Below are 12,986 nucleotides of genomic sequence, written 5' to 3'. Positions count from 1 at the left end.
CGATCAGCGTTTGAATAAATCTACTCAATGACTCACTCATTTAGACAGTCAGCGTTTGAATAAATCGACTCAATGACTCACTCATTAAGATGGTCAGCGTTTGAATAAATCGACTCAATGACTCACTCATTTAGACAGTCAGCGTTTGAATGAATTGACTCAAGGACTCACTCATTAAGACAGTCAGCGTTTGAATGAATTGACTCAAGGACTCACTCATTAAGACGGTCAGCGTTTGAACGAATCGACTCAATGACTCACTCATTAAGACGGTCAGTGTTTGAATGATTTAATGAGTTAATTTCTGTCGCGGTTGAGAACATGAACAGGCCTAAAACAGCACAAAAACACACTCAGCAAAACTTATCAACATAACTTTGAAAATATGGAGAGAGGATTTTGTCGTAGATATTGCACACCCCTAATGTACAGTACTTTTCATTTCTTCAGGCCTTAAATTGCAAATGAAACGAGTCCATATGATGTAGTTCCCAGTCCCAGTCTCGTCTAATGTTTGTTGGTCTGGTGTGTAGCAGTTGTTTCGTTCGGCTGGCCGCTGAGGACGAGGAGTCGGAGGAGATGCTCTCGCCCAAGCCGCTCTCCATCAATGGCAGCGCCACCAATGGTATAATGGAGGAGGGGTGGCCTAGTAAGCATGCTCTTTGACCTCACTAACCAGCGCTGTTAGGGCGATGGGGGACGCCGTCCTGACTGAAGCGTCTGTCCCGCAGGTGAGATGGAGACGGACGAGCCGGACGACGAGTCCTGTCCCTCGGAGAACGACCACAGCCCATTGGAGGACTAGCTGGGCGGCGGAGACAGCGAGCTGGAGAACGGCGTCCGGCCACCCGAGAACTCCAGCAAAGGCCAGAAGAAGAGGCTCTTCACATTCCAGTTCAACAACATGGGAAAGAGCGATGGCAACTTCATCAGGGCGGGAGAGCCGCCGCAGATCCGCTTCGACGAGGAGCACATGAGGCTCAGCGGTGGGCTACCTCTCTACAGCGCGAGCGGTTCGCTGCTGACCGCCAGCTGACCTGTTGTCCTTGTTCTCTTGCAGATAGATGCTATCTCTCCTTGGACTGGGAGCCGGAAGCCAAGAGGAAGCACTTCAAGGAGTCTGCGGCTGAGGTAAATCTCTCCTCTTCTTCCAGTCCGAGTGGTTTGAGGTGCTCACCTCGGCTGTTTCCTCTGCAGGACTTTGACAAGCACGAGAGCATGGAGCACAAGCCTCAGAAGAAGAGCTTCTTCAAGCTGAAGGACTGCATCGAGCTCTTCACCACCAAAGAGAAGCTGGGCGCAGACGACCCGTGGTGAGGGGCGTTCCACATGTTGCCGTGGGAGACCTCCAGTCACAGGGATTGAGTGAGTGTGTGTGTGTGTGTGTTTCAGGTACTGTCCCGACTGCAAGCAGCACCAGCAGGCCACGAAGAAGCTGGACCTGTGGAGTCTGCCGCCAGTGCTGGTGGTCCATCTCAAGCGCTTCTCCTACAGCCGCTACATGAGGGACAAGCTGGACTCGCTGGTGGACTTCCCGCTGCGGTACGTCCCGCGGTTAGAGCGAGTGTCATACGGCGTGTGTGTGTCGGTGTGTGAACAGTGTTGCTCTGTTGCCCCTCAGTGATCTGGACATGTCGGAGTTCCTCATCAACCCCAACGCCGGGCCCTGCCGCTACGACCTCATCGCTGTGTCAAACCACTACGGGGGCATGGGGGGAGGACACTGTGAGTATCACACACACACACACACACACACAGCCCACAGGAGGCATGGGGGACACTGGTCTAAACACAGATGATGTGATCACAGCAGACTCTGTTGAATGTAACGCAGCTGATTTCCTCTTCAGACACGGCCTATGCCCAGAACAAGGAGGATCAGAAGTGGTACAGCTTCGACGACAGCAGTGTGACGCCCACCAGCGAGGACCAGATCGTGGTGAGAAGCTCAGGCCGTGTCAATGAGTTCCTTCAGCATTCACTCGCCCTCAGAAACAGCTCTTAAAACAAATATTGGGGAAAATAAATACAACCGATAAAAAATATATAAAAACCAATTCAAACAATTAATAAAAAAATCTAATAGAACTGATATAAAAATAGTAAAAATTAGACATTTATAATTTCTGTAATTTTATGTAATTTTTTAATGTCTAATTTTTACTATTTTTATTTCAGTTTTATTAGATTTTTTATTAATATTTTGAATTGGTTTTTATTTCATTTTTTGGCATTTTTGTTTTAATTGGAAAGTTTTAGCATTTTCTTTATTTTTCCCAGTATTTGTTTTAATACTATTTTTCACTTTTACTATGTTTTATTAATAGTTTGAATTGTTTTTTTTTGTTTTTTTTGTTTTTTTTTTGGGGGGGGGGGGTTGTTTTAATTTTAAAGTTGTAGCACTTATTTATTCTGTATTTCTGTAATTTTATATAATTTTTTAAAATATATTTAAAAAAACAATTCAAACTACTAAACTGCTAAAACTTTCAAATTAAAACAAAACCACTAAATATATAAAAACCAATTCAAGCTATTAATAAAAAATATCTGACTACTGACGAACACTATGAACCACTATGAACACTATGAACCATGAACACCAACTGAGGAGGTGGAGCGCACATTCAAAGCCACACGCCAATGTAGAGTCCCGGTGCGGCCGCTCGGGTTCTTTAGGTTGGCCTGAGTGAGAGATGTCCGCTTGTTTTACCTGTATATACTGACTGACTGTTTTCTGGCACAATCGCTCGTTTGATTCGCCCGTGTGTCGCCAATCGCATTCAGCCGTTGGTCTGGGGGAAGTCCAGTCTAGGCCTGCTCGTTTTCTTCACCTCAGCCTTAACCGCGCGCTCAGACTGTTGCCTTTCTTTGCCTCCTCGAGTCTCCATGTCCGTGACTCATAACACACACGCGCCCCATGTGGGTCGGATCGCCTGTCCTCTGGTGAGGCGTGCCCCTTCGGATGAATGTTCTCGGCTCGGCCGACTGCTTTATAAATACTGTACATAAGAGTTCACTCTGTGAGTGCACATTTGATAAATCTATTTATTTATATGGACGATGTGTTGAATGTGGCGGAGCATCCATTGAGCGGTCGGTGGGGTTCTGTAAACCGAACGGACGTCCTGCATGACGAGCGCTGCACTCGAGTTCACTCTGGTTTACAGTTGAAATGTGCATGAGTATTTATATACAGACTTCAATAAATTTGGTTAAAATCTGCAGTTGCGTTGGTTCTTTCTCGGTGGGCGTTTGCCCTAACCCTAGCCCTAACCCCGCCCATGTCATGGCTAAACACATTACGCCCCATTCCTCAGCATCTGGCTCACTCTTCACACAGCTCTCTATTACACAGATGCTTGGAAATCAAATATGAGTGGATGGAGAAGAGCATTGAGGTCAGGCTCGTCCATCATTGGCTAGTTTATGGCATTGATGATGGGACGTACAGTAGTGTTTTATGGGCCTAGAGGAGCAGTGGAACGGGTGTGATGTACTAGTTTAGAGGGTATCAAAGGGAAAGACAGAGCGTGCTCGTCCTGATCCAATGAAATGACAGCAGAAGAAGAGCAGGTGTGTGTGCGGTCTGAACACACACTTCAGAGCACTCTTTATAGGCGAGTACAGGACAGTGCTCATTATTCATCAACAACCTTTCTTCACTGGCCAAGACCAGATAAAACCCGTTTAGGATCACACACACTATGAGGAAAAGTCATTTTCGTCAGTGAATAAACACGAGAGCAAATGGAGAAGTCATGCGTCTGTTTATTATCATGTTAATTATTGTGTCTTCAGCCCAAATCCCATACTTTTACATATTCTTGTGTTATTGAACAACTGTTGCTTTAATGACCTAGAGCATCACAATCATTAAAGGGTCATAACACACACCGTTTCTGCCTCTCTTGTGTTTGCAGTGCATGTGATCAAACAGTCGAGGAGAACGTTTTTATTATTTCCAAGCTTGAGATCTCTGTGACTTACAGTCTCTGACGCCCAGACACGTTTAGAGCAGAACAACAATAATAGACAAAACAGCACAAACACAATAATGTTCTTCAACCCCTAAAACACACCTGGATTACAATATGTGCAACAAATCACAATCATACACACATCAATTATAAACCATTTGATCACTAAATGAACTAAATGAAGCTGATCATCATCAACAACACACCATAACCATAACTGTCTCACACACACACACACACACACACACACACACACACACACACACACACACACACACACACACACACACACACACACACACACACACACACACACACACACACACACACACAGATCTCACAAATACACACACACACAGATCTCACAAATACACACACACACACACAGATCTCACAAACACACACACACACACACACACACACACATGTTTGTTTTTGTGAAATGTGAGGACATTCCATAGGCGTAATGGTTTTTATACCGTACAAACCGTATTTTCTATCCCCTTACACTGCCCCTAAACCTACCCATCACACACACACACACACACACACACACACACACACACACACACACACACACACACACACACACACACACACACACACACACACACACACACACACACACACACACACACACACACACACACTGCCCCTGCCCCTAAACCTAGCCCTCACAGGAGACTGTGCAGTTCACTTTCTGTGAAAAAAAACTTTTTCTGTGTGATTTATAAGCATTTTGAAAAGTGAGGACATGGGGAACGTCCTCATATTTCACCCTCTTTTTGTCATACCCATGTCATTATACACATTTGTGTCCTGATATTTCACGAAAACATGCCCACACACACACACACTGATCTCACAAACACACACACACACACACACACACACACTGATCTCACAAACACACACAAACACACACAAACACACACACACACACACACACACACACACACACACACACACACACACACACACACACACACACACATACACACACACTGATCTCACAAACACACACACACACACACACACACACAAACACACACATCTTACAAACACACACACACATCTCACAATCCCACACTGATCTCACAATCTCTCTCACACACACACACACACACACACATCTCACAATCACACACACACACACACACACTGATCTCACAATCACACACACACACACTGATCTCACAATCTCACACACACACACTGATCTCACACACACTGATCTCACACACACACACACACACACACACACACACACACACACACTGATCTCACAATCACGCACACACACACACACACACACACACACACACAGATCTCACACACACACACACACACACACACACACACACACACACACACACACACACACACACACACACACACGTGTTGTTTCAGTGACAGAAGTTCAGCTGTAGTATTAATGTAATGAAGAGACTTTATAACGTCTCACTGACACTGATTTATCATGAGCTCAAAGCATTATGGGTAGAATCTCTCATCAGTCTATCCTGATTCATCAACAAAGTTTCACTGAAGATAAAGGACCAAGCCTAAACCCAGGATAGAGTGGTTTAGTGAATGTGGTCTGGACTGTGTGGATGAGGCTCAGTGTGTCTCCAGAGACGCTGTAGAAGGACAGAGTTCCTGCACTGGGATCCACATACACTCCTACTCTATTATAGTCAAAGCGGCTGATGTGCTTTACTGTGAGAGCAGACTCTATGCTATTGTGTATGAATGAGTATCTGGCAGGAGAGCAGGCCAAACTCCAGGACTGATCATTACGTCCAAACACACACTCATCACCCTTTCCCTTCCTGCTGATGCTCTTATATGACACTGATATATACACACCAAACAAACCACTCCACTCAATCTCCCAGTAAGAGCGTCCACTCACACTCTCACTACACAACACCTGATGATAATAATAAGGACAATGCTCATCAAATCTGTCTGGATGATCAGGATACGACTGAACTCTGTCAGTGGATGCAATTTTTCTGCTCCTCTCAAACCAACTGAGGCATTTATTCACTGTGTTCAGGTCTGGAGTCAGCCGCAGTGAGTCTGATGAAGAGAAACACATCAGAATCAGGAATTATGAATCTGATCTTGTAATGTAGCTGAACTCTTCATGTTCAATATATCATCAGTGTCTCAGTTCAGTTTAATCATCATTTACATGATCAACTCTAAAACTCTTCTGTCATGTTTTCTTTCCTTTTCTCCAGGAAAGAACATGAACACACTCATGAGTTTCTCTGCTTGTGTTCTCAGTGACTTACATTGCACGAGGTCGCTCCTGGTCCTGGTCTCGGGATCAGGGACTGTGGTCTTGGGATCAGGGTCTGTGGTCTTGGGATCAGGGTCTGTGGTCTTGGGATCAGGGTCTGTGGTCTTGGGATCAGGGACTGTGGAAATCAACAGACATGAAAAGTGTGATTATCATGACAAGAGAAAATGATCCTGCATCCATTGCTAACACATGCAGAAATCCTCCAACACAGAAGATATTTAAAGAAATGTTCAATTTCAGTAAAGCTAACTCAAGTATGCAAGAAAACAATAGTTTATAAAGTAAAAAATGTCTCAATCATGTGATTACACTATTATTATTCTACGGTTAAGTATAAAGGCTATGATGATCGTGCTAATTTGTTAAAACATGCTAACAACATGCTAATTCATGTTAAAACATGCAAGCAACATGCTAACTTGTGCTAACAACATGATAGCAACCTGCTTACAACACATTAAAACATGTTAACAATGTGCTAATTAATGCTAGCAATGTGTTAAAACATGTTCATAACATGCTAATTTTTGCTTGAAACATCAAAATATGACAGCAACATGTTAAATCATGCCAGCAACATGTTAAATCATGCCAGCAACATGTTAAATCATGACAGCAACATGTTAATTATAACTGCCTTAACTATTTTAAATTAAAGACTGCTATAAGTCTGATTTTTAGGGAAGGGAACACACAATGACCATACAAGAAAGAACTATTAGAAGAAGTTTATTATTAGTAAGATTTTAAAATGAATGCGATGTTTAATAGGTAGCCAGTGCAGTGTTGACAGAACTGGGCTAATATGGTCAAGCTTCCTTGTTCTAGTAAGAACTGGAGCTGCTGCATTTTGGACCAGCTGGAGTTTATTTATTAAGCGAGCAGGGCAACCACCCAGTAGAGCATTACAATAATCTAACCTTGAGGTCATGAACGCATGAACTTACTGTTCAGCATTTTGCATTGTGCGCATGTGCCGTAATTTATATATATTTTTAAGATGGTAAAATGCAATTTTACAGATGCTAGAAACGTGGCTTTCAAACGAAAGATTGGTATCAAAGAGCACACCCAGGTTCCTCACTGACGACGAGGACTGGACAGAGCAGCCATCAAGTGTTAGACAGTATTCTAGGTAACTACTTGTGGAGCTTTTTTGTCCAATAATTAAAAATTCAGTTTTTTCTGAATTGAGTTGCAGGAAATTACCGGTCATCCAGTGTTTTATATCAGCTATGCATTCCGTTAATCTTGTGAATTGGTAAGTTTCTTCAGGGCATGAAGAAATATAGAGCTGAGTATCGTCAGCATAACAATGAAAACTAACGCCATGCTTCCTAATGATATCTCCCATGATCGGTGTGACATCTCTTCATTTACTGCTACAAACTGATAACGGTCACACAGGTATGATTTAAACCATGATAAAGCAATTCCACTAATAACTACATAATTTTCGAGTCTATTCAAAAGAATGTTGTGGTCGATAGTATCAAATGCAGCGCTAAGATCGAGTAACACTAATAGAGAGATACAGCCACGATCGGATGATAAGAGCAAATCATTTGTAACTCTGATGAGAGCAGTCTCAGTGCTATGATACGGTCTAAATCCTGACTGGAAATCCTCACAGATACCATTTCTTTCTAAAAAGGAACATAATTGTGAAGACACTGCCTTTTCAAGTATTTTTGACAGAAAGGGTAGATTTGAGATTGGTCTATAATTGACTAGTTCTGTAGGATCAAGTTGCGTTTTTTTAATAAGTGGTTTAATAATAGCCAACTTAAAAGTTTTCGGTACATATCCTAATGACAAAGATGAATTAATGATATTAAGAAGAGGATCTATGACCTCTGGTAGCATCTCTTTTAATAGCCTAGTCGGTATAGGGTCGAGCATACATGTTGTTGATTTTGATGATTTAACGAGTTTAGTCAATTCTTCTTCTCCTATAGCAGTGAATGAGTGTAATTTTTCCTCAGTGACACTACAATGCTCTGTCTGATGCGATACTGTAGTAGACGGCTGCATGGTTAAAACTTTCTTCCTAATATTATCAATCTTACATGTAAAGAAGTTCATAAAGTCATTACTGCTGTGCTGTTTACAATCATCAGAAGTTGAAGCTTTATTTTTGGTTAATTTAGCCACTGTATCGAATAAATACCTTGGGTTGTGTTTCTTTTCTTCCAAGAGAGTTGAGAAATAAGCAGATCTAGCAGTTTTTACGGCCTTTCTGTATGTGATCATGTGCTTTTTCCACGAATTACGAAATACCTCTAATTTTGTTTTCTTCCAGCTGCGCTCCATTTTTCTAGCTGCTGTTTTAAGGGCCCGGGTGTGCTCGTTGTACCACGGCGTTGGACTATTTTCTTTAATCTTCTTTAAGCGCAGAGGAGCAACTGTGCAACTGTGAGTACTGGAAAAGAGAGAGTCAATAGTTTCTGTTGCAACATCGAGTTCTTCTATGCTATCTGGGATGCTGAGCAGATGATACTGATGAGGAAGATTATTTAAAAAGCAATCTTTAGTAGCGGCAGTGATTGTCCTGCCATATTTGAAGCGAGGGGGCGGCTTTGCAACCTTAGCTAAATTAAATATACATGATACTAGGTAATGATCTGAGATGTCATCGCTCTGCTGTTGAATTTCAACGGTATCAACATTTATTCCATGTGACAATATTAGGTCTAAAGTATGATTATGGCGATGAGTGGCTCCTGACACGTGTTGCCTAACTCCAATAGAGTTTAGTGTATCTTTAAATGCTAATCCCAAAGCGTCTTTTTCGTTGTCTACATGGATATTAAAATCACCAACAATTAGTACTTTATCTACGGCCAGTACTAACTCTGATAAAAAGTCAGCAAATTCTTTGATAAAGTCTGTATTATGCCCAGGTGGCCTGTATACAGTAGCTAACACAAATGTTGAACGGGTTTTATCATGTACACTACATAGCGTTACATAAAGCACCAAAACTTCAAAGGAATTATATTTGAAACTAGACTTCTGAATAATACTGAAGATATTATTATAAATTACAGCAACCCCTCCCCCTTTACCTTTCAGACGCGGCTCATGTTTATAACAATAATCTTGGGGGGTGGACTCATTTAAGGTAATGTAGTCGTCAGGTTTTAGCCAGGTTTCTGTCAAACAGAGCACATCTAGATTATTATCTGTAATAATATCATTAACAATAAGCGCTTTTGGGGAAAGGGATCTAATATTCAGCAACCCAAGCTTTATCAATTGTTCATCTGTATTATATCTTTTGTTTATTTGTTGGACATCAATTAAATTTTTACTGTTGAATGGTTTTGATTTTTTTTGTATTTACTAATTTGGGGAACAGACACAGTCTCTATATGATAATATCTCGGTGAAGGTAAGCAAGGCTGTACAGAGCTACAGACAAGGCAGAAGGCAGACAGGAGACAGGAGCAATCGATCAGGCAGGAGCAATCGATCAGGCAGGAGCAATACAGATTAACACTGTAAAGCTGCTTTGAAACAATCTGCATTGTTAAAAGCGCTATATAAATAAAGTTGACTTGACTTGACTTGATGAATGTCATGGAATTCGCTTCAGGCGGGCTGCAGCTGCCATGTTGGCGTGTTAGAGGAGAGATCGCTCATGATAGATTGAACGATCGATTTCTCCCCGGCCATAAACCAATCGGCTCAGGTGAGCCTTACTTCCTTCCTGATCTTCTTACAGAGATCAAGAGGGCATGGAAGAACCCATATTCAGCCTGATATTCATCGACATCATCGTTTATGATCATTTAACTTTGCTGATGTTGAGGGGATATGGGAATATGGGTATGGTTTGATGCTACCGATTGATGGGATGTTTGTGAACCCTAGCATATAGGTGGGCATCAACACTGAGAGCTCTCAAAACTATGTTGTGCTTTAAAGGGTAACTAAACCCTAAACCAACTTTTTTTAGTTAACGATCTGTAATACTGGGGCTTTATTAATGCTGTTCATTGATTCGAGTAAATGTTTTGACATTTGAGTATAAAGTGTTTTAATTCTATAAAATATGGTGTAAAACCGCCAAAGTGCTGCCCTCTTAAGGTTGAACGGTGGCTACTGCAGTTGAATTTTCCTATTGGACGTTGTGGTACATCGTGACGTAGGATGGTACCTCCAACGGCTCACTATCCGCGCCCCTGGCACGAGCTCACCACGCCCTCAGAAATGTTTCCCCCAATCACATGATGAGAACCGCTTCACTCCAGTATAAACTGTCATGTTACATGAAGTGGAAACATTATGAATGAAACTCACTTGACACTTGCTTTAACATTGTATTGAAGAAAATACGGTTAAATAATGAAGTTGTCAGTAGCCTACACGTCAGGCTTTTCTTGCGATTTTATTGCCGCCCGTCATGTGTACAGATAATTTTCATACATGAGACGCGCTTTCAAACCCTGACACGCAAGTGGTTGCCGCGGACGCAGATAGATTAGGTCAGTTCTCTTGCGCGGCTGCTTCACAAGCATCGTCGACATCGGGAGTTAACGCAGTTTGAGCAGCGGCTCGCATTGATAAGGCTCCGGGTTTATGTCTACAGACAATCCACCCTCCTCCACTTCAGGTGAAGGTAGGAGAAATGACCGCTCTGTTGCAAAGCTGGCGTCACTCCAGTCATTCTCCATCTTTGCGACTCGCGAGTCTGACAGCTGTCAATCAACCCGTCCCTGCGGGTCTCAGGTGCACGCCCTCCGCTCAGCCCCGCCCTCGGTTCGTCCCCTCTGTGTCCGCCGGGCTCTGCCCACTTTTCCAGCATTTTTTGAAAATTGCCAGTGGGTGGAGTTAAGCTCTGAGCAGGGGTTTAGTTACCCTTTGATGGCAGGGCATACACGGCAGCAGGTCAGGCTGGTGCTGATTTGCACACCATGGCGGTGTTTCAGGCGTACCAGGCAGATCTGCGGAAGGATCTCGATCAGAGGTAGGTTTGTAACCCCTGATGCGGTGGTCGAACTGCGCCGCACCACAGATCTGGCTCTCTGTGCCACCAAACAAAGCAGCTGCCGCGATCAGTTGATCGATGGTGGCGATGGTGGCCGCAGAGAGACATCTGTGGTTGAACTTGGCTGATATCGTGGAGAAAGGAAAAGGTTTTCTCCACGATTCGCCAGTTTTGCCTTTCAAACTTTTCTGCTGCCTCCGTTGGGGCGGTGGTGGGAAAGTTTGGGGGAGGCGAAGGCGTGTTCGGCAGCGTTTAACCTGCGTACCGCTGAGATCTGGGTCCGTGCCCAGGCAGGCGGGAGGGCCTCGTCCATCACGACCCAAAGGCTGGAGACCAGAGTGCCAGTATCACCTCTCGTGCGCCCCCTCATGACAGGAGTAGGTCGCAAAAGAGGTGGGACTCCCAGAGGAAGGAGAATCTCCTCCTCATCGTTCTTCTTCATCGTTTCCCCAGGCACTTCTTACATCAGGCCTGGGGTTTGGTGGAAAGATATTCGATGGCCCACCTTGGCTTGATCAGAGAGAGTACCCCTTTCAGGCATGCAAGGGCGGTAGAACACCTCAGTCATATGAGAAATGGGAGGTGAGTCTTCGCTCTACATGCCACAGGTGAAATGAGTTGGTCTGTTTGTGTGAATAACACTAAAAATGTATTTCTTACAGAACTTTGTTCCCTTTATAGAGTTATGGGTTTATGTCACTGTTAGTAAGGTAGGGAGAAGTTTGGGCCCTGAAGTTTTCCTCTGTTAGGTGGAAGAATAAAGCACCAGTCATGGGCTTTGTATGTTAGTATGTGTTGGCTTTCCCCTTTGAGGATTCACGGGGTGGGCCACTGCTCATTTTTGGATGTGTTATGTAAATTTAGGCTTCCGCTCATGACGAGTAATTTGAGGCCGCTGCTCATTTCCACTGAAATGTAAGTGGAGTACTAAGCGGCAGAGCGTCATTCTAGGAGAATGGAGTGCTTGCTGCCACTTGGTGTTGTGTTACTGTGTTGTCTTTAGTTCCATTAGCCACCATTAGGTAGAGTAGTTTGTCTCTTCTAGAGAGTGTTTACTAGAGACTGACGCTGGAGCTTCAGATGTGTTTATGCTGGTTTAGCTGGCCTAAGATATTAGAGATGATGGAGGTGCTTTGCTGAGGCACTGTCACCTCTGGCCCTTCACCTTCTGGCCCTGTAACTTTACTATTACCAGTTCTTTACAGAATAGAATCTATGGTATTTTAGCCTACAGCTGGGTTTTACCCAACAGGCAGGTTCAGGTGCTCCCCTCACTGAGGGTTATTTATGAGTACACAGCCGCCTGAGTCTGATCAGACGGTCGCAGGCCTCTCGTGAGGCCTCCCTGTTAGATCAATCCGTAGGTGCTTTGTAGGTCCTTGATTGAGCAGTTAGACTCCCCTCGCTAGCAAGGGTTGTAAAGTACTACGCTGAGTATTGCTCTTTGGAATACCCGTCTCTGAGATTCGGTCTGAGAAGGACTGACAGTGTTTCAGTCCCTCAGTCTGGATGCCTCATTGAGTCAGTTTCTGAACAGACAAGGTTGGCCAAACCGAAGTGTCCAATATAGGAGGCACCAGGTCAGGCCTCCCTGGTGGCATTCGGGTGAATATGTTCCCCCGGGTAGTGGTTTGGCTGTGGTTTCTTCCGGCCCCCTAGCCACATTCCCTTTAAGGGACCCCTTCTGTCGAAGTGGTTG

At 43.8% G+C, this 12,986-nt stretch overlaps 1 protein-coding gene across 1 annotated transcript; it reads left to right on the top strand.

Annotated features, from left to right (window-relative positions):
- Positions 1 to 692: 692 nt before the first annotated feature.
- Positions 693 to 2,005, top strand: LOC307126359 (ubiquitin carboxyl-terminal hydrolase 15-like; the record flags this gene model as incomplete). The annotated part of the gene is made up of 7 exons (XM_079816825.1): positions 693 to 731; positions 806 to 986; positions 1,061 to 1,131; positions 1,198 to 1,313; positions 1,393 to 1,542; positions 1,622 to 1,725; positions 1,851 to 2,005. 7 exons carry the CDS (start codon positions 693 to 695, stop codon positions 2,003 to 2,005), a joined length of 816 nt encoding a protein of 271 aa, XP_079672951.1.
- Positions 2,006 to 12,986: the final 10,981 nt, after the last annotated feature.

Source organism: Gobio gobio (assembly GCF_949357685.1).
Source record: "Gobio gobio genome assembly, chromosome: 5".
Taxonomy (NCBI): Eukaryota; Metazoa; Chordata; class Actinopteri; order Cypriniformes; family Gobionidae; genus Gobio; species Gobio gobio.
This window is presented reverse-complemented; position numbering and strand designations above follow the sequence as displayed.